The sequence below is a fragment of the Corylus avellana genome, chromosome ca1, assembly GCF_901000735.1.
Source record: "Corylus avellana chromosome ca1, CavTom2PMs-1.0".
In the NCBI taxonomy this organism is placed as follows: domain Eukaryota; kingdom Viridiplantae; phylum Streptophyta; class Magnoliopsida; order Fagales; family Betulaceae; genus Corylus; species Corylus avellana.
In genome coordinates this window covers 26,781,656-26,801,574 of record NC_081541.1, presented here as the reverse complement: position 1 = coordinate 26,801,574, position 19,919 = coordinate 26,781,656, and the positions used below count along the sequence as shown (strand labels likewise).

Sequence of the window (19,919 nt, the reverse complement as noted above, 5' to 3'; positions counted from 1 at the left end):
AAAATATACATTTAGGGTTTGTATTAGAAATTTTCTGAGATTTGTGTTTGACCAACAATTTGTATCGGATGTTTGGGGGGTTTTGCATGTAACGTTTTTGGAAGGGATTTTGTGGAGTTTTTAGTTTAGGGTATTATTTATTTGAAGTGGGCCATATTGTCGCCATTTTTGAAATTCGTTTAGGGTGTTTGTCAGACAATGCGCTAAAAGTTGTCATATGTTTATGGGTTAGGATCGTTGGTTTTTTTGAAAGTTGTTGTTATTTTGTCTAATCTAGATGTGGTCCCCTAGCTTCGACTTGTGTTGGACACGTGAGTAGCACTATGAGTTTTATACTATGAATAAAGTGGTCAAGTGATCCCTTCCATTACTTGTTCTTTATCATAGGATTTTTTGTTGCTAACCTTATAAGGGATAATTGTGCTTAGTGTATTGGTAGAGAGTTTCAGTTGTTGTGGAGTTGTTGTTTTTGGTTTAGGGGTAATGTAGTCCTTTGGGTATAGGAAAAAACAGGACCACACTACATAATTTATAGTAGAATGTAGTATTTAGATTTGGTTTTGAAATTACTACTTAAACCTTGGGGTTTGTTTGTGGCTGCTATGAGTACAAGGGTAAGATGGATAATTTTCTAAAAGGGACAATTATATTAAAAGTTGTGTTTGTGATAGGAATTATGATAAAATATATGCTTTAGGGTTGTTTTTACTTTGTTGAAATTGTGGGTTGGATTGTTTTTACTTTGCTGAAATTTAGTGTTGGGTTGTTTTTACTTTGTTGATATTGTGGGTTGGGTTGTTTTTACTTTGATTAAATTTTTACTTTGCTGAATTTTACAACAATGATTGATTACTTAAAAAAATTTCTTTTTAGTTTATTGCAAATGTCTAACTTTTTGTGTATAAATAAACCCTAAATATATGTTGTGATCAGTTAGGGTTGGGTAGTTGTTTTTACTTTGCTGAAATTGTGGGTTGGGTTGTTTTTACTTTGGTTAAATTTTTACTTTGCTGAATTTTACAACAATGATTGATTACTTTAAAAAAAAAAATTTTAGTTTATTGCAAATGTCTAACTTTTTGTGTATAAATAAACCATAAATATATGTTATGATTAGTTAGTGTTGGATAGTTGTTTTTACTTTGCTAAAATTGTGGGTTAGGTTGTTTTTACTTTGGTTAAATTTTTACTTTGTTGAATTTTACAACAATGATTGATTACTTTAAAAAATTTCTTTTTAGTTTATTGCAAATGTCTAACCTTTTGTGTAAAAATAAACTCTAAATATATGCTGTGATCAGTTAGAGTTGGGTAGTTGTTTTTACTTTGCTAAAATTGTGAGTTGGGTTGCTTTTACTTTGATTAAATTTTTACTTTGCTGAAATTGTATTCATTTTTTGTGGTTGGTATTGTTTGGGGTATAATATTAAACTACCTTTCAATATAATGAATGTGGCAGGATACGCAATGGATACACATTCTATCATGTTTGAGGTGCATTATGGGGGTGTTTTTTATAGGTAATGTTGGATAATTATGTTGGGGGCAATGTTAGTAATTACCCAAACCCATATGATGGGTACAAGTTGAAATTTTCTGACATAGAGGACATGTGTAGTACATATGGGTATAGGTCTGGGGACCTTGTTTATTACAGTTTACTAGGATTTCCCTTAGACCAACGCTTAAGACTTATGTCATCTGACTACAATGTAAACGAAATGGTGGCAAGACATTTAGATCATGATCTCGTAGTGTTGTATATAGTAACTTATGGTGTAGCAGATGATGTAGTTGATGAAGAGGAAGAGGAGGATTCAGAGTATAAGAGGGCAGTTGTGTTTAGGAAGATGCCTTCTGGGATTCAGTGCTTAGTGATGATATAGATTGAGTTGATTCTGATGATGATGCTACTCATCCTAGTGGGGACATTGATGAGGGGGTTGCAAAATCTGAAGGGGTTGTTGAAGAGTCAAATGTGGAAAGGGATGTTGGGGATGCTGGTGAGAGTGGTGCTGTGGAGGGTGATGCTGGGGAGGGTGGGGACGAAAGTGATGGTAGTGTAGAGAAATATGATAGTGATCAGGTAGAATCACTACATTGTAGTGGTGATGATAGTACAGTTCACTTAATCCGTATGGATGTAACCACAAGAGTCCCTTTTGATCCTACTATTATGGATAATCCGACATTGATTGTAGGGAATACATTTCATGATGCGACTGAATTTAGAAAAGCCGTGAGACAGTACAATACTATGAGAGGGAAGGATTTGAAATTCAAGAAAAATGAAAAGAGGAGGATTGTGATTGTTTGCAAAGATACAAAGTGCAGTATAGGGTATATGGGAAGTAGTTGAAGAATGAGATGACATTTCTTTTAATATCCCTTAGGTCCAAACACAGCTGCACTAGGAAATACCAAAATCATATGGTCACTTCAAGTTGGATTGCTAAGTGGTGCATGGATTCTTTTAGGGAGCAGCCAAACATGCCCATAGATGTGTTGCAAAAAAAGGTGAAAGCCAAATATCATGTGGATGTCTATGTTAGTTCTCTGTATAGGGCAAGGAAAAGCAAGATAATCAATTTATGGAAAACTGGATGAGCAGTACCATCGGTTGTTGTTAAGTGCTAAAATATTCATATTTTCAGCCCTTAACTTACATGTTTTAATTCTTTAGTTTTAGTTAATTAGGCAATTTTAGTTCTTTTATGTGTTTTCTTTGATTTTGTAGGTCATCAGAAGAAAAAAAAGCAAACTCAGAAGTTTTGGACCGAAAATGAGCTATTTTGGATTTTGGAAGGCTCTAGTAGAGCGATCGATCGCAGGGGAGCTGCGATCAAGCGCACTACAAGCGAGGATGGCAAGATGCAAGGCAACCACGATCGAGCGCATGGACAAGGAGGATCGTTCGCAGACCTGTGATCGATTGCACACAGGCTACAATCTAGCGCACCCGTGCGTGATGGCCAAGATAGCCGCCAGCCCTGTTATGGAAATAGCACTTTTAGGGTTTTGTAGCTTAGTGCGGACTAGGGCTCAAACCCTACGATTTTTAGGGTTCTAGAGTATTCCTAAAAGCCTATAAATAGACTTCTAAGCCTCTAGAATAGACACACTTTTGCAATGAGAAGAATTGGAGCTCTTCAAGTTCAAGTTTCGGGTTTATTCTTTTCCTTTCTTTTATTTTATTTTATGAAGATGTTTAAAATCAACTTCATGTGTAACTAATTTACTAATTTATTTAGTAGGGTTAGATTGAAGCCCTAGTCATGTTTAGTTAATATTCAATATTGGCGCATTTGTGATGATCTTGTTGTGATATCTAAATTGATGAATGCATGTTTGCATGAATTCCTCATATGTATGTGCCTAATCAACATGTGCATGTGGTATGGACTAGTTAGTTAAATCAATTTGGATGACCGAGTCCTGGGTTTGATATAAGTAACAAAAGTAATGCACACCGGGTTCTTGGGTTAATCAACATGGAAAACCAGGAGTATACACACATGCCCTATGCCTCATGTGTTTGTTGATTTCCACAAAATATATGTTTTCCTAAAGAATAACTTAGTATACACTATGCTAAATCCTTTAGGAAAAAAAAGAGTTAGAGTATACACTTATGCCTAACTCGTTGCTTCGGGAAATCTATAGCTTAAGGAGTATACACCCATGCTCTTAGGTTGACAAACATTAGATCGACATAATATGATCAAAACATTGGCATATTGATATATTAGCTAAATATAATTAGTGGTGGATATCAAAGCCCTACATTTTTATCATTATCAACTTAAATCCAATCTCTTGTTTTATTTTACTTTGGGAATTGATTTTAGACAAGATTCAGCAATCCTCGTGGGAATGACTCCGTATTTGCACACTATACTACTGTGTTGACCTCGTGCACTTGCGGGTAAAATATCCAATTATTTGCCTATTAATTTAGGTAGACAATTGTGATAACAGTTGTGGGATTATTGCTCAATTGTTACGGGCACTAATGTAGGTAGTTGTTTGATTTTGATGGTTGAGAGACCAATGCTTCAGGTGCCATGCAGATTTCAGAGGTTTTACATTTCATTGGCAGCCATGAAAAATGGTTTTCTGGAAGGGTGTAGGTCTATTGTGGGTCTTGATACATGTTTTATGAAGGGAATGTGTAAGGGGCAGTTGATGTCTGCTATGGGCAGAGATGCCAACAACAACATGTACCCTATTGCAATGGCCGTTGTAAAGGCTAAGACGAAAGATAGTTGGACATGGTTTATTGAGGCACTTGTTGCAGATCTTGGCCCTACTCGACATAGGTTGACTTTTATTTCGGATCGACATAAGGTAAACTACTTGTGTTCATTTGTTATTGATATAAATTGAGTATTTATTGTAATACAACTAATTATTTTTTCAACTATTGTGTAGGGCCTCATTCCAAGCCTAGAACAAGTATGTTCGCACTGAGCATCGTATATGTGTTAGGCACTTGTACGCTAATTTCATAAACGCAGGTCATTGGGGGGTGCTATTGTAGGATCTTCTTTGGTGAGCTGCCACATCCTACACAAAGATTGAGTTATACGGAGTAATGGATGAGCTAAAGATGGTTAGTAAGGATGCGCATGCCTACCTAGAGAAGATAGATCCTAACACTTGGTGTAGGGGATGGTTCAATACACATTGTAAGTCCAGCCTCTTACACAACAATATTTGTGAGGGTTTCAATTCATGGATCAAAAAATTCTGTGACTAGACAATCTTGAGCATGTTGGAAGGGATTAGATGATGGGATGTGGCTGGTATCCCATGTGTGCATGCAATTTCTGTCATTTTACATTGAGGTGGGGAATCAACTAAATATTTGAGTGAGTACTATGGCAATGAAAAGTACCTCAAGGCTTATGACTACGTTGTCTACCCTGTGCCAAGTGAAAAGCAATGGCCTAGAAGCAACCAACCAAAGATTGAGCCACCCAAGGCAATGGTAGCTCTTGGCAGACCTAAAAAAGTAAGAGAAATGACTATTGATGAACCAAGAAATCCTAATACAACTAGGAAGGGAGGAAACAAGAATCAATGTGGGTACTACATGAAGTTTGGCCACAACAAGAGGTCATGCGTTGCTAGGCAGAGACAAGATGAAAGAAGGTCACGTGTTAGAAAATACTTCAGAGATAATGCATCAACTGACTGGAATTTGGATATGGTATCCACTCAAGTTATTTCACAATTGCTGATTACTATTTAATTGACTAAATTGGTTTACATATTTCATTATTTATTTATTTGTTCATTTTTTTTGTGTTTGTAGTTGGATGGATCTTCAATTGCCACTACAACTACTAGAAGGAAAAGGGGAAGAGTGAACACACCATCAAGTTCACAAAGGGCAGGAGGATCACAATCTGGTGGTTGTTCAACAACCACAACTCAAACACCTTCACAGCTGGTATCACAGCATGTATCACAGCCTGCATTTAGGCCAACCTCAAAGATTGCATCACCTCACAACTCCTGGCAGCCTACATTTAGGCCAACCTCAGAGATTGCATCACCTCATGTCTCACAGCCTGCATCCCATCCTGTAGCACAGACTGCATTTAGGCCATGTTTAGAGATTGCATCACAGCCTGTGAGAGTAGCAACTTCTGCAGCACATTCTGCAGGAAATGCACCTACTGCCACCCAACCAGCAAAGCAGCAACACCTTATGCCTACAAACAAAATGTGAGCAATTCTTCATATCCATGTAATTAAGAGGGAGAAAAAAATTTAGGGGCCTAATTGTATACCTAACTTGCAGGCATCTACCATTTTTGGGAACAAAAATAAAAGAACCCTAGGATTGGCAACAAGGACGAGAGCAGGTGGTAGGCTGAGAGAACATGTTAGAAGTGGAAGAGAACCTGCTAACAGGCAGAAGCTTGTTGTTGATCTGACTGGCAGCCCTACTGGGCCACCACCAATTCTAGGTGGTCGATCATTATGTTCTTGGGGTCCTCCCAGAGTTGGTGGTATGACATTTAGAATAGCCCCGCATGATTTCGACATACAAAAGGGCCAAGGGACAGCTGCTAACCATCCACCAGGTTTTGATGAACATGTTCGAAGAATTGACAAAGGGAAGAAGAAAATGCATGGACCATGAATGTTTTATGTGAACGTGTGCTTGTCTAACTTTTTTGTCTTTGGTGTGGTCTGTAAACATTGTAAACCCTAAACTTTATTAGAACTTGTAGCTGTTTGAGGTATTTTGTAAACATTATAATGGTTGACCTCTTTAGACATGTAGCTGTTTGGTGTCAACTTTATTTTATATTTGACCACTCACAACTTGTAACTGTTTGGGCTATTTTTGTAAACAATGTAATTGATGAATTCTAGATGGCTGTCATGTAGTTGTTGTAACTGTTTGGGCTATTTTTGTGAACAATGTAATGGATAAATTCTAAATGGTTGTCATATAGCTGTTTGGTGTCAACTTTATTTTGTGTTTGACCACTTACAGCTTGTAAGTATTTGGGGTATTGTGTGGATGAATTGTAGATGATGGTCATGTATTGTTGGCAACATTTAGATAAATTGAATACTTTTGGATTTGAATTGGGGTATAATTTCTTAAGTAGTTGTGACTATATATAGTGTTTGCTATGATTTTGATAGTTGGATTAATTTAGAAGTGCTTATACATTTAGTGTTCTTGTGATATTAATTAGGTTAAATTGAGTACATGTGGATGATGTAACTTTTGGATTTAAACTGACTTCAATTGAGTTAAATTGACAACATTTTGCCAATGTTTTATTTCCTAAGCTGAAGGTAACACAACATCAAGCAATCAGAGAAATTGCGGTCACAAGGGGGTTGGAAAATTTAGTGAACAAATCCATTTGGATACTTGTAAAATTGTACCAAGAAAATTCATATAAACCACACCAAATATTACACAATAGTTGGGTACAAAAAACCTAACCATATGGTCAATTGATACAAGTCTGATACAAATAAAGACAACAAAATGTCTTTTTTCAGTTGCTTAACATTAGCTTTGATGCAAGTCCATTAGAAAAAGGGAAACACAACAATATAGCAACAAGACACTAACAACATGCAAGTGCAACTCGAAACTTCAGCCGCATCGAACGATACTTATTCTCAACCCTTTCAAGTTTAAGTGCAAAATTAGTAGCATCAACTTTAATTTTTGACTTATACTCAGCAAGTTCAATCTTGCATTTCAAGACTTCCATTGCCCTTTCGGACTTCAAATCGTGCTACCACGCCAACAACATCGACATCACTCGATCACCGTACACACAAATTTCTAGTTCAACCCATTTAAAAAAATTGCAATCACGATTTGTTTCATTCTGCATAATCACACAAATTAGGGTCACACAAATTAGGATCACACATATTAGGGTTTAATCCATTATTAAAGGATTTAGGCATAACGGGATGAGCAGCAAATTTATGTGAAAAAAAATTAATAAATTTTCAAACACATCTTACCACATAATTTACACAGGCATAAAACATTTTCCCAAGATTTTTAGTTGTTGATGCAGTTTTGACAACAGTTTTGCTTCCACATTTGCAAATTGGATAGCTCGATCCTGAATCGCTTACCTCACCCTCGGAGTGCTCCATCTTTAACCGTCGACACCTCGCCGGTACTGGACGATAAGTAATTTTGCCGGTGGATGATTTTCGCCAGTACTGGGTCTCATCGTGTGGGATTCTTCGCCGTTGGAAGTTAGTTCCTTAGCTTTCTTTCTAAGGCTTCGAATCGATGGCTGGAACCCTAAACCATCAGCTTCGACATTTTTTCCTCAAGCTTCGATGGTGGGTCTTCGGCTTCGAGTTTGAGTGGCTTGGACGAGTGAGCGTGAGGTTGTAAGGGTGAGAGTGAGTGAGGGTTAGTAAGAATGAGGGAGGGCAAAATGGGTAAGCCAGCTGAAAAAGACCACATGAAAATCACGTGAGGAGCCTTCCGTTAGGGGTTTGACGATTCATATGGACAGAAGGGTCTCAGATGAAAGAAAACCAAAGTTCAGGAGGCCTAAGTGAGAGTTTTGATAATTCATGAGGTGTTTATTAAATCAACTGGAACTTCGAAGGGGCATACCAAGCTTTCCTCCCACTCTTTTTTTTTTTTTTTTTCTTTTTTTTTTTCCATTTTGTGGGTGGCCAAACCACCCCCTTGGCCGTTCGAACCACCCCCAGACAGGCAACCACTCCTATTTTATTATTATTATTTTTTTTTTTTTAATATTTTACCTTTTTAAAAAATAAATAAATAAATAAAGAAGATAATTTTAATGCCCGACATCGTTTTGGGCTGGAGTGAGTGTTGTAGTTTTGGGGCCCAAAACGGTGTAGTTTCCGAGTGAGGGTATAATGGGCACAAAAATTCATTCCATTTGAGTTTAATATTGAAAACTAACAGAAGGGTCCAAAGTGATATAAATTGAAAGTTCATGAGTCCAAAATAAGATATTTGAAAGTTTGAAGAGAGTTTGTCAACTTGCATGGAAGTTTAGGGAGCCAAAGTAAAGTTTTCTTTAGATTTTTTTTGTTTTTTATATATAAATAATGTATATTCAAACAACGAGCAGAGGAGTGCAACCCTTGTACACAAGGAGTATACAAGAGAGTTAGACCCCTACTCCGAAGAGAAAAAAGTGCATAAATCTAGAAATTAAGAAAAATTAGAAATAGTCGAAAAAAGTGCATAAATCTAGAAATTAAGAAAAATTAAAAATAGTCGGAGTAAGTCAAGCCACTCTCCATGAAAACAGCATTTATAACACCAACTTCTTCAAATGGATCAATCCTCTCTCATAGTCATCAAAACTTTGAATATTCCGCTCTCCAAAACACACAATGGAACCAGCTGCCATATCTGCAATGCAAGAAAGTCATGAGATAGATAATGAAGCAAATCTCATGAAAGTCATGACAATGTAAAAAATCAAAACATGCAGCAAATATAAATAAGGTCAACACCAAAATTACCTTACCACAACAGACCAAAATATTATAAAGTAATCACTAGCTGTATTGATAACACATAATATCTCAATGCTAGTAAATACAAACAACAATTAGTGTTTAGTGATAAGTATTACTGTGTAGCATACAAAATACAAAAGTTTTAACCTCCAAAATACAGAAAAAAAAATAAATAAAATAAATAATGGAAGTGAAGGGGAAGCAGCTACGATGCAGATAGAGGGATTGGCTTCACAGCACTTTGAATTCGCTGGAAAGCCGTCCTAACTCTTTCTTTTAAGCCTTCATTTTCACTCGCAACATCCCCACTCTGTTTGTCAAGCTCTGCCACATTTCCATCAACGGTGATCACTAGCTTCCCATTTTCACCAGCCTTCACGTCTCCAAAAAGCGAAACAAGAAGCGCATAAATAACCTTTTCTACTTTCTTCCCATTCTCTTCCTCAGTTTTTATGGCCTCTGCTTCAACAACTACCTTGGGGATCTCCCGGTTGATATTTAGAACCAGAGCCACAATGGAATCCGAAACCATGTCACTTACAGGATCTGATGACCAATGCAATGAAATGTGTTTCTCAGACTCCTGCTTAACTGTTACTCGTTCATGCACTCGCAGCGTTGGGATTCCAGACTCCTCGTCCGTTGAAGACTCTACACTCTCAAATATCTGCTTGAGCCGGTGATTTAACACACTAAAGGCACCAGCATATGGGATAGTAATTCTTTGAGTAATGTTCGCAGTCGATAGCTGAGAGAAGATATGGAGATCATCAGGTGCCATTATCTGATAGGTGAATCCTTTCTTGACCAGTAAACCGCAGACAGTTTCCCCTACTTCTGGTGTCCTTTCACCCAGCCTTCCAATGGTTTTTGCCATTTTCTGAGAGTTGAAGTACATTTCAACAGACTGACAATTCTTCGGGTTGAAGATTTTGACGTTGCGATCAGCAAACTGGCCAATGAGTTTCTGTTTGAGCCTCCCCATCTCATTAGCTTCCCCGTGAACAAGAATTATGTTGTTAGGCAGGAGCTCTTCCAAGAATGCACTTGTCTGAGCAGAGTCTGCATGGGCAGAGAAGGATATGTAATGGACCTGCATGTTAAGAGGAGCAGTGAGACCATTCATGAGAGTAACCTCCTTGGGTTCATTAATAATGGTTTTAGCTAGTGTCCCTTCAACCACATACCCAGGTAGAACACAAGCATTTTTCCGATCAGAGCACCACATGTCAAATAGTTGTCGAGACAATCCACTTTGAAGCCCGCCGGGACTTGCCATCACCACCGATGGGCCAACATCTTTGAAATTCTCAATGCTCTTTATTGGTGATATGTACTTGAACACAAAGGGGTTTGACTTTGCTGCATGTTGGCTGCGTATCCTGTCATTCATTGAATGGATGTATGTCTCATAAACACTCAAACACCTTTTTGCAAGGGGAGAAGCATAATATATGGGAATGTCTTGGAGCTCCGGATGGGTTGACCAATACTCGTCAAGAATCAAAAGCAGTTCTTGGGCACGGCCAAGGGCAAAAACTGGAATAAGGACACGACCTCCCTCAGAAATGGTTGTATGAATAACATCAGTGAAGCGCTTCTCTCGGACGTGCCGAGGTTGATGTTGCTGGACACCATAAGTGGATTCAATTATGCATACATCAGGGGAGAACTGTGGGGTCTCAGCAGCACGGAGATGCCGATCTTCTTCACGTGAATAGTCTCCAGTGTAGAGTACTCGAACACCAGCAATATCAACCATAAACATAGCAGCACCAAGGACATGGCCGGCAGTATAGCACCAAAATCGAATGCCATTTACCTCTACGGTTTGGTGGAAATCGATAACCTGCAGTTACTATACTCCGTCAGAAGACAAACATGGAAGAATAGTTAATGTTTTATTGGATTTATAGGGTCTACCACAGAATCGTATGTTAACAAAATGAATGACAATGTGAGGATGCATGCCTCGATATGGAATTTTATCAACAACCAAAAGCAATCAAATATCTAGGTTACACTTTTCTGGACAAATTGTATTGCATTAGTTTATAATTGGATCAAAATTGAAGGGGAATCCATGTCGGAAAGTTTTAACCCCGTCCAAATTAGTATGGACCTAAAATAGCCTTCATTTTCAATTACAAAAACAAAGGGCAACTTCTATGTTAAAACTAAGAATCATGAGAGCACTCACCTGGACAACAATAGCATAAATCATGTGTGCATATAATTTCTCTCTATAAATACAAGTATTTTAATGATGTTGCAGATCCAGTGTCAACACTCTCTCCAGGAACTCTTTTAAGAAAGAGAGAACCATTTTGGAAAAAACACGTCACTGATACTAGAAAAAAATACCAATCTATCCACAAACAAATACCCGAACATGAATGTATCACCAAGATCAAGTTTGGAGCTCCTTCTAAAAGAAGATCAAAGCCCCTTAGTGCAATGCCCATTGGAATGTTAGAAAAAAGTCACTGATACTAGAAGAAAAAAAAATGCCATATTTCCACAAACAAATACCCGAATATGAAGGTATCATCAGGATCAAGTTTGGAGATCCTTCTAAAAGAAGATCAAAGGCCCTTAGTGCAATGCCCATTGGAATGTTAGAAGTATTCATTTTTAGTAGTCGTTTTGGGTTTAAATAATTCTTCTGTCAGGTAGAATACACTACCTCCTTGGATTCCGTGTTCAAAACCACAAGTAGATCAAACTGTAGAACATATAAAGATAGCTCTCCTGCATTTGGTCACATAATATCAAATAAACCAAATATGACAAATATTTCATGAGAAACTTTCAATATTGAATGGGAGGTTTAAATCTAATACAATTTGAAAAATCATGATATTGGAGTTCAAATGGGAAGGAAAAAATTCACAAACACCAAACTCCTAGAATCCAATATTAACACCTTTTTATTCAGGGGTCAATGCAACATGGACAGAAAACATCATAAGAAACTAGACGGAATGATCAGGTAAAAAAAAATCAAATATAGAAACCTGACTTAATGACCATACACATGTAAACTTCAAAATTTCCCAGAGTGTAGGACAAGGTGTGCATGGGAAATAATTTCACAGTTAATCTAACAGTACAGGACCAATTTTGGGAAGAATACAAGCCTAGAGACAAATATGAATTGAAAAAGTGCAGACCTCAATTTTATCCATGGAACGATTGATGTCTTGCTCATTGTACAACATATCTTCAACTGAAACTTTGCTGACTTTTACATAATCTGTCAAAAGCAGCTTGTAGATAGCCTTTGTTGGATAAGTCATGAAAACTCGACCTTTGAAGGTGGTCTAAACAAAATTTCGATATATTAGTTTTCAGTGGAGAAAAGAAGAACAGACATAAACATTAATGTTAATTCAGAACAAAGCAAAATACCTTCTCCAAAAAATAAGGTAGGGATGCAGCATGATCCAAGTGAAAGCTGCAAGCCAAAAGCATCATGTTAAACAGAGTGGCAAAACCGTGCAAAGGAAAATGAAGAGAAAACTAAAACAATTTGGAATAAGGAAGTGATGGCAAGTGTTGGAAAAAAAAAAAAATATATATATATATATATATATAGACACACACATCACTGTGTTACATTACTAAAGAGGTAAGAAAATTAAGTGCTACTGTAAATGTATAGAACCTGCCATGCTGACAAGTCACAAGATATACGAAAGGGCTTGTCATTTAGTGGCGGTGCATGACTTTTAACACATGAAACAGATTCTCTATGCAATTACAATTGAAATGTCAACATAATCGTAGCATGGATAGTCCTAAGTAGAAAAGCTCGGCTTGTTTGCTAACTCTCTTTCCTTTTCTTTTTCCTTACTACCCAAAAAAGTGGAAACATATTAACAAACAACTTTCCTCACAAAAAACTCAAAACTCATTTCACCTTTAAGGCATATCAAAACACTTTTTCAACCAAAACACACAACAAATAAATGAAAAAAAAAAAAAAATCCTCTTAAAAAGAGTTATCAAACACTACTTGTATAAAAAAAAACCACTTAAAAACAGTTATCAAACACTACTTGTATAAAAAAAACCACTTAAAAAGAGTTATCAAACACCACTTGTATCTTTTTTCAATAACTACACGGTTCCAGTGTTCCCAAGAGAAAATTTCACTTTTTCCTTTTCTTGGGCCAAGATAAATTTGTGTTGTTTTTGAACTCTGGTCTCCTTACCACCACCTCTCTCTTTTCGTTTTCATCCATACACCACCTGTCCACCACACATCCATCAGCCTCTAAACCAAATGCTTTTTACTCCAAAAAAAAAAAAAGTCCTTCCATCTGTCTGTGAACCCAGCTGCGTTTTTTTTTCCTAGATCTGTATCCACATCAGAGAAACTATCTGCTCTTCTTTCTTCTTTTATTTTATATCTCTAAACCCCTAGATCTAGATCCATTGTTTTGCAGTTGTTTCTTTTCCTTGCTATTTGGCTTTTGAGAAAACAAGGAAAGACACACAATACCTTTATTCTTTCTTTCTTCTCTCCTTTTTCTCTTAATGTTTGGGGGTTTTTTTGGTCCTCTTTACAATCGAGCTTGAGCTCAATCCAAACTCAAGCTCAAGCCATTTGATTTATTTGGGTCGAGCTCAAGCCAAGTTCGAACTTGCTTCTTCTTTTTTTTCGAGCCGAGTTCAAACACCCTCCTGGCCTCCTAGAGCTCGACTCAAGTTCGAGCCGAATTTGAGCCTATGTAAAATTTTGTCAAGCTAAGTTTGAACAGCCAATACTCGGCTTGATTACAGCCCTATATGCAACTAAATAGTATCAAACTTTTTTGATCCTCTAATAATGAGTATTCTATTACCTAATAGTCATAGAATATGCTGACAAATATAACTATGGAATATATATCTGTAACACTTATATCATCCCAAATATACCAATTTTGCCTGAAGAAGTTAACTAATTAATTAAATTTTTAATGAATAGATTTTGGATGAAGCATGTTACAAACATTTAAGTCAATTGTATATTTTTTTGATAAGTAACAAACATTTAATTAATTGTATATAATTATGCTACATTGCCCCACAAGTCATTGCTTGTTCAAATTTTACAAGTAGAGGAAATAAAGTTGAGCACTCGTAAATAAAGTTTTTATTTGATGTCAAATAGGAACCCTTTAGTTGCATAATGCTAATAGCAGATAGATTTGGTGTATTATGCCATTATTATTATTAGACGGCCAACTGTATAGCCATTACATCAACATTGTTGAAAAGGAGTAAATGCAACTTTATCCAATTGATAAAATGACGGGAAATTGCAGAAAGAGAAAACCAGCTGATATATAAAGAGGGAACTATGGAAACCAATTGAGATATAAAGAGGGAAAGGAACTATTGGATAAATTTTTCCACCTGGCGATTCCTTGCCACAATTTCACTCAACCGAATTAGTAGTAGTAAAAGAGATCCTCATTGCTAATAAACAATTAAAATATGATATTTGGCAATACCATGCATCTTGTCTAAGAAGCACCACTTGCAGATAAAACGCCAAACTTTGCAAATTTAGAATCTTGAACTTATTCACTTAATACAAAAGAGCTACACGAGCTGGGGAAACAAAGGAATATAAAGCATTTCAGTAAGGTATAAAGTGAAACTTTAAAAACATCAAAAGAAAAGATATACATACTGGGTGATGAGAAGCACATCGATCATTGAAGGATCAATCTCATCAAAGTATGGCAAAGCAGCCATGCCCGAGTAAGCAGGATGAATTCCACAATCAAACTATCGTCCATGAAAAGTAGCAAAAAAGAAAGAACAATTCAATTCACACGTGAACAAAAAAAAAATCTATAATATGATAATAAAAACTAACGTAAATTGGCCATTTTTTTCAACAAAAAAACAAAAAGAATAAAAGAAAATTCAGAGTACTTGGTGTTAGTGGCTCACAAGCACAGTTTTCCCCTTGTAGGACATGTACACGCAAGACCGACCCACTTCATTACCCGCCCCTAAAGGGATTATAATAAGTTGATCATCTTCTCTAGTTGCAGATGAATCCCGTCTCTTGAGAGGCTGTAGTGGCCCTGTTGAAGCCATTATATATCTATTCTTGACCAAAAATGCACCACAAACCCTTCAATCAAACTGCCAAATCAAATATCAACAAAAGTTTAAATTCCAATTTAAATAATTATCTAACCTATTCAACTAAACACTAATACCCAGCTTCCCACTCAACACTTAATTGAAAAAAGCAATAATTTCTACCTTTGGCTGCCAAAAAGTTCAAGTGAATCATGAAGAGAGATTTTTCATACCAAAAAAACAAAAAAAAAATCAACAAATTGAGCCTAGCAACTCAAGAAACCCGCAAATTAAAAATAAGAATAAAAATTGAAATGGGAAGGATATACGTATTTGAAATCTAGTAATGTCTAGAATATGAACGCCTTAATAAGCTTCCCACTCTCTCTCTCTCTCTCTCTCTCGTTTCATTTATTTTCTTCTCAGCTTTTCATTTCTGTAATTTTCTTTGCGATTTCCGTTATTTTCTCGCGGTTTCTCGGAAATCAAAGAGAGTGAAAGTGAGCTGAATCTCAACTCAGAAGCAAAAAAAAAGATTTCTAAATATAATAAATTCAGCAAATACACACGCGCACACAATAGGAGTTAACGCAAACCAATAAGAGTGAGAAATTACAGTGCCCTAAGATTTCTTTTGACGCATAAAGAAAAGTAATACAGAGAGAAAGAGAGAGAGAGATTACACTGTTCAAAGATTTCTGAAAATGCAGAAAGAGGGAGAGCGCTAAAACCCTAATTTGAAGTACGAGTGAGTTTTGCGGTTTAACAAAAATGGTTTCTGAAAGTGGATCGGGTTGAGTAGGTGGACCTCTTCAGCATGACCCGGAGACAATATGGGTTGGAAAATCTGATAATTGCTTTTTGTTTCCTTAATTGTTCTTTTGAAAATTTGATCATAGTTGAGTTTTCATTTTCATTTTTTTATTGTCGGTACTAAGGTTATTTTCATTGGTTTTTGGCCGTGTGTATAACCTAATTTGATTGCCTTTGTATTTTTAAATTTAATAAAACAAAAATCAAAGTTGGAATAGAAGCTCACGCTTCCATTTCAACTTGATTATCATTAGATTATACAAGTAGTTCAAGAGAATGGGAGATTGCTAGAATGGATGCCTAGGGCCCACATGCCAGCATCCTCCACGTGCTCAATAACCACCGGCCCAAATACGACTTTTAGGGTTTTATAGGAATATGCATCTCCTAGCTTCAAGAATGTCACTTGCTTGTTGATCTTGTTATCGATTTGCTTAAGCTAGACCTTATCTCTTCCCATTTTGGTGTAACCTTTTTTTCAAGAAAAAATAAATAAATAAATAAAAATAAAACCTTAAAGAGGGTTCATTGCAAGGAGATGAAGAAAAAAGCATCACGAAAAAGGCATTTTAGTGATTTATGGGTATCTTTTTCTTTTTTCTTTTTTCTTTTTTCTTTTCTTGTGTTTGTGAAGGGTTTTTAGCTCCAACAAGAAGCAAAAGGCTTTTTATGTATTTCCGGGAAAAATAAAGCAGAGAGAGAGAGAGAGAGTTGAAGGTCGTGAGGTACTATTTATAGGCATGGAGAATGGATAAGATTGAAGGGGTTAAAAAGTTAAAACTCTCTTTAGACAAAAGCCGAACGTTCAAGGTACAAGTCGAACATTTGTTTAGGATCAACCTCAAATGTTCCAAAGAAATGTTGAACGCTTGGCTTAAGGTTAGTCTCGAATGTTTTAGGGATATGTCGAACGTTTGGCTTAGGGTTAGTATCGAACGCTCCAGCAATATGTCGAACGTTTGGCTCAGGGGTGGAAATGATGAAAATGTCAAATTTTAATTTTGAAAAAAAAAAAAAAAATTGGTTTGTAGCACTTATTGGATTCTTTTTAGTGTTAATTCAAGCCATAAGGGTTGATTTTTATAAAGCACAATTTTGACAAATAATTATACTTATTTTTATTTTATTATCTTATTATTATTTTTTTCTAATTAAAAAGGTGGAAAGGGGCGACCAGTGTAGTTTTCCCCCTTGAGTGTTATCATCGGGGTTCCCACCTGCTGTGGAATGTCCGGTTTGAGCCATAACTACTGTCTGGGAAGGCGAGCCCGTCACCACATAATATGCATACTATTGTAGATTATCTTATTATTAAAGTTTCAGGGTATTACAATGAAATTGCATACTGTTGTAGATTATTGTAACTACATAATATGCTAATAATAGAGCTGGTGAGTAGCGGGGGTGCATGGTTACCGGTCCAAAAACTCAATACACTTCATATGGTGGGAGTTATGACTTCAAAAATAACCGTTAACCGAGTATGACTTTGTAAGAGATGTGTGAAAAGAAAATAAATAAGACTTAAAATTCAAAAGATTGTCAATCATTACATTGTATTATTGTTTTATTGCTTTGTATATATATATAAACACACATGCACATAAAGTTATATGATACATTAACTCTAATTGCTTATCTTATCTATCTGGTTTAAATGAACAGAATAATATCAGTTAGTTATAGTGGAAGGGTATTTTTGTCTTTTCACTTTTTGAGTGGACAAAAATATCATTCCACTATAACTAACTGGATATTAAACTATTCAAATAAAATGAAGAGGATCCTAATTCATAATCATATGAGAATGATATTTTCTTAGTAAAAGCTCCTAACAAAATTAGTGATCCTTATTCTTATTGTGAATGTAGACTCACCCATCTGCATATGTAATTTTTGTAATTTTCACAATCACATAGATGTATGTGTAGATACATAGGAGGCAGGACATGATGGGCAGAATTATTTTATGATCTTGATATTTAATGGATTAACTACTGACCTCTGCTTCATGAGATATAGTTTCTAGCTGATTGAGTTACAGTTTGAGATCTTTAAAATTACAGTTAAACTTTTAAAATCGCTCACTTTTTAGAAATGTATCTGCTATTTGAAATTGCAATTTTTTTTTAAAATACACTTTCAAATTATACATTTTCTTCAATTTGATTTAAAATTGCAACTTTTAATATGCAAAATCATAATGAAGGGGGAGTTAGGGAGACTTAGGTAAATAAAAGCATTAAAAAGAAGAATAACTGGAACATTTCAACGACTTAGGAATTAGTATCATTGACTTGTCTTTTCAAATTTATTTCACATTTTTTTATTTTAATTATTTATCAAATTAAACATTTGCTTTCATTATTTTATTTAAATATAATTTTTAATGATTTTTTTATTTTTTTCTCTAGCATTTATATATTTGGAATTTTATTTTTTTTAATAATATATTTTTAAAAATGAGTCTTTTCCCTAATTGTCATATTTTAAATTTTTTTCTTTTTCTGACTATGATATTTCATCATTATCAATTCTTAAATCATTAGTATATCTCTAGGCAACATTAGAAAAAAAGAAAAAGAAAAAGTGAAGAGTGAATAATGTGGTAATTTTGTGGGTATGCAAGAAAAAGAAAGAGAGAAGAGGAAATGAGAAATGAAAAAAATAAATAAAAAAATTTGGTAGGAAAGAGACTGTTCAAATTCTTTTTATCATTTGAGCATGAGTAATTCTAAAAATTTCTCTTATATCCTTCTAAAATTGAGATGGTTTTTAAAATTACAATTGGATAAAAATCTAATAATGATCAATCACAAGCTCAATAGTAATTCTAAGAGCCATATCATTTTTGAAATAATACAAGATAAACATAAGAGAAATTTATAACATTACTTCTGTTGGAGAGTGAACAGTGCTATAAGGGTGTACAAGTGGTTGTGGTTGAGGTTCCAGATATTTCCTCTTAACCACAACCGTTTTAGGCGGCCATTATTTTTTAAGTAAACGCCTGCAACCATTAAGTCAATTAACAATTAACCGCAATCGATGGTTATACGATTACTGAAGGCCTGTTGTTAACATACTTGTCTTAAGAATAACCACTTTTATACACAATTTTCACCTTTACATAACATAAAATTTAAAAAAAAAAACAAAAAAAACAAAAAAAAAAAACTCCCAAATGCTACCATCCACTTTAAAAAAGTGAAAGTGAAGACAAAATAGTAGTTTATTTTAGCTAAAAAAATAAAGGTAATATCGGAGAACACAGTCCATAAGCTAAGGATCAGATTCAAAGGCCACATTAATTACTTCTCTTGTGCTGTTGGGCGAAAGCAATGAAATGTAGGGTATCTCCTTGGATCAAAAGAAAGAAATATTAATGTCAATCATCGAGGTTGAGAGGCATGGCTACATTGTTTGAGATGCTAAACCTTTTCTTCTTTTGTAAATCCATGGAAATTTTAGTTTTACTGAGGATCTACTGAAATTTTTAGGAAATTTTAGTTTCTAAAATTTCAAACAAGCCGTTCATTTTTCATTCAATGGTCATTGTTCTGCCACGTGTCCCACTATTAATAAAATAATAAATATTTATTATTTATTAGTAGTGGGACACGTGGCAGAACAATGACTTTTGGATGGAAAATAGACGGCCTCAGCAGTAACTTGAATAAATTACATTAACGCATGATATATCCAGACCTTTTATTATTATTATTATTATTAAAAACAATACAAAGAAACAAAGAAATGAAAGGCTATGGCCCAATGGATCAGATTCAATACATAATTTGTACCATTGTAATAAGATAGATTTTTTTATTTATAAATAATGTATCTTAAAACAACGGGCTGAGAAGCACAACCCATGTATACAGAGAGTATAACAAAAGACCCCTACTCCAAAGAGAAAGAACTGCATAAATCTAGAAACTAAGAAAAATTAAAAATAGTTGGAGTAGGCCAAATCATTCTCTACGAAATCAGCG

General features: G+C 35.3%; 1 protein-coding gene across 1 annotated transcript; it reads right to left on the bottom strand.

The window, feature by feature from the left end:
- Nucleotides 1–9,054: 9,054 nt before the first annotated feature.
- LOC132161779 (cleavage and polyadenylation specificity factor subunit 3-I-like) lies at nucleotides 9,055–15,871 on the bottom strand. The gene is made up of 6 exons (XM_059571965.1): nucleotides 15,795–15,871; nucleotides 14,974–15,171; nucleotides 14,708–14,805; nucleotides 12,433–12,478; nucleotides 12,195–12,344; nucleotides 9,055–10,870 (listed from the first exon to the last, which is right to left on the bottom strand). Exons 2-6 carry the CDS (start codon nucleotides 15,121–15,123, stop codon nucleotides 9,227–9,229), a joined length of 2,088 nt encoding a protein of 695 aa, XP_059427948.1. The 5' UTR covers nucleotides 15,124–15,171; nucleotides 15,795–15,871; the 3' UTR covers nucleotides 9,055–9,226.
- Nucleotides 15,872–19,919: the final 4,048 nt, after the last annotated feature.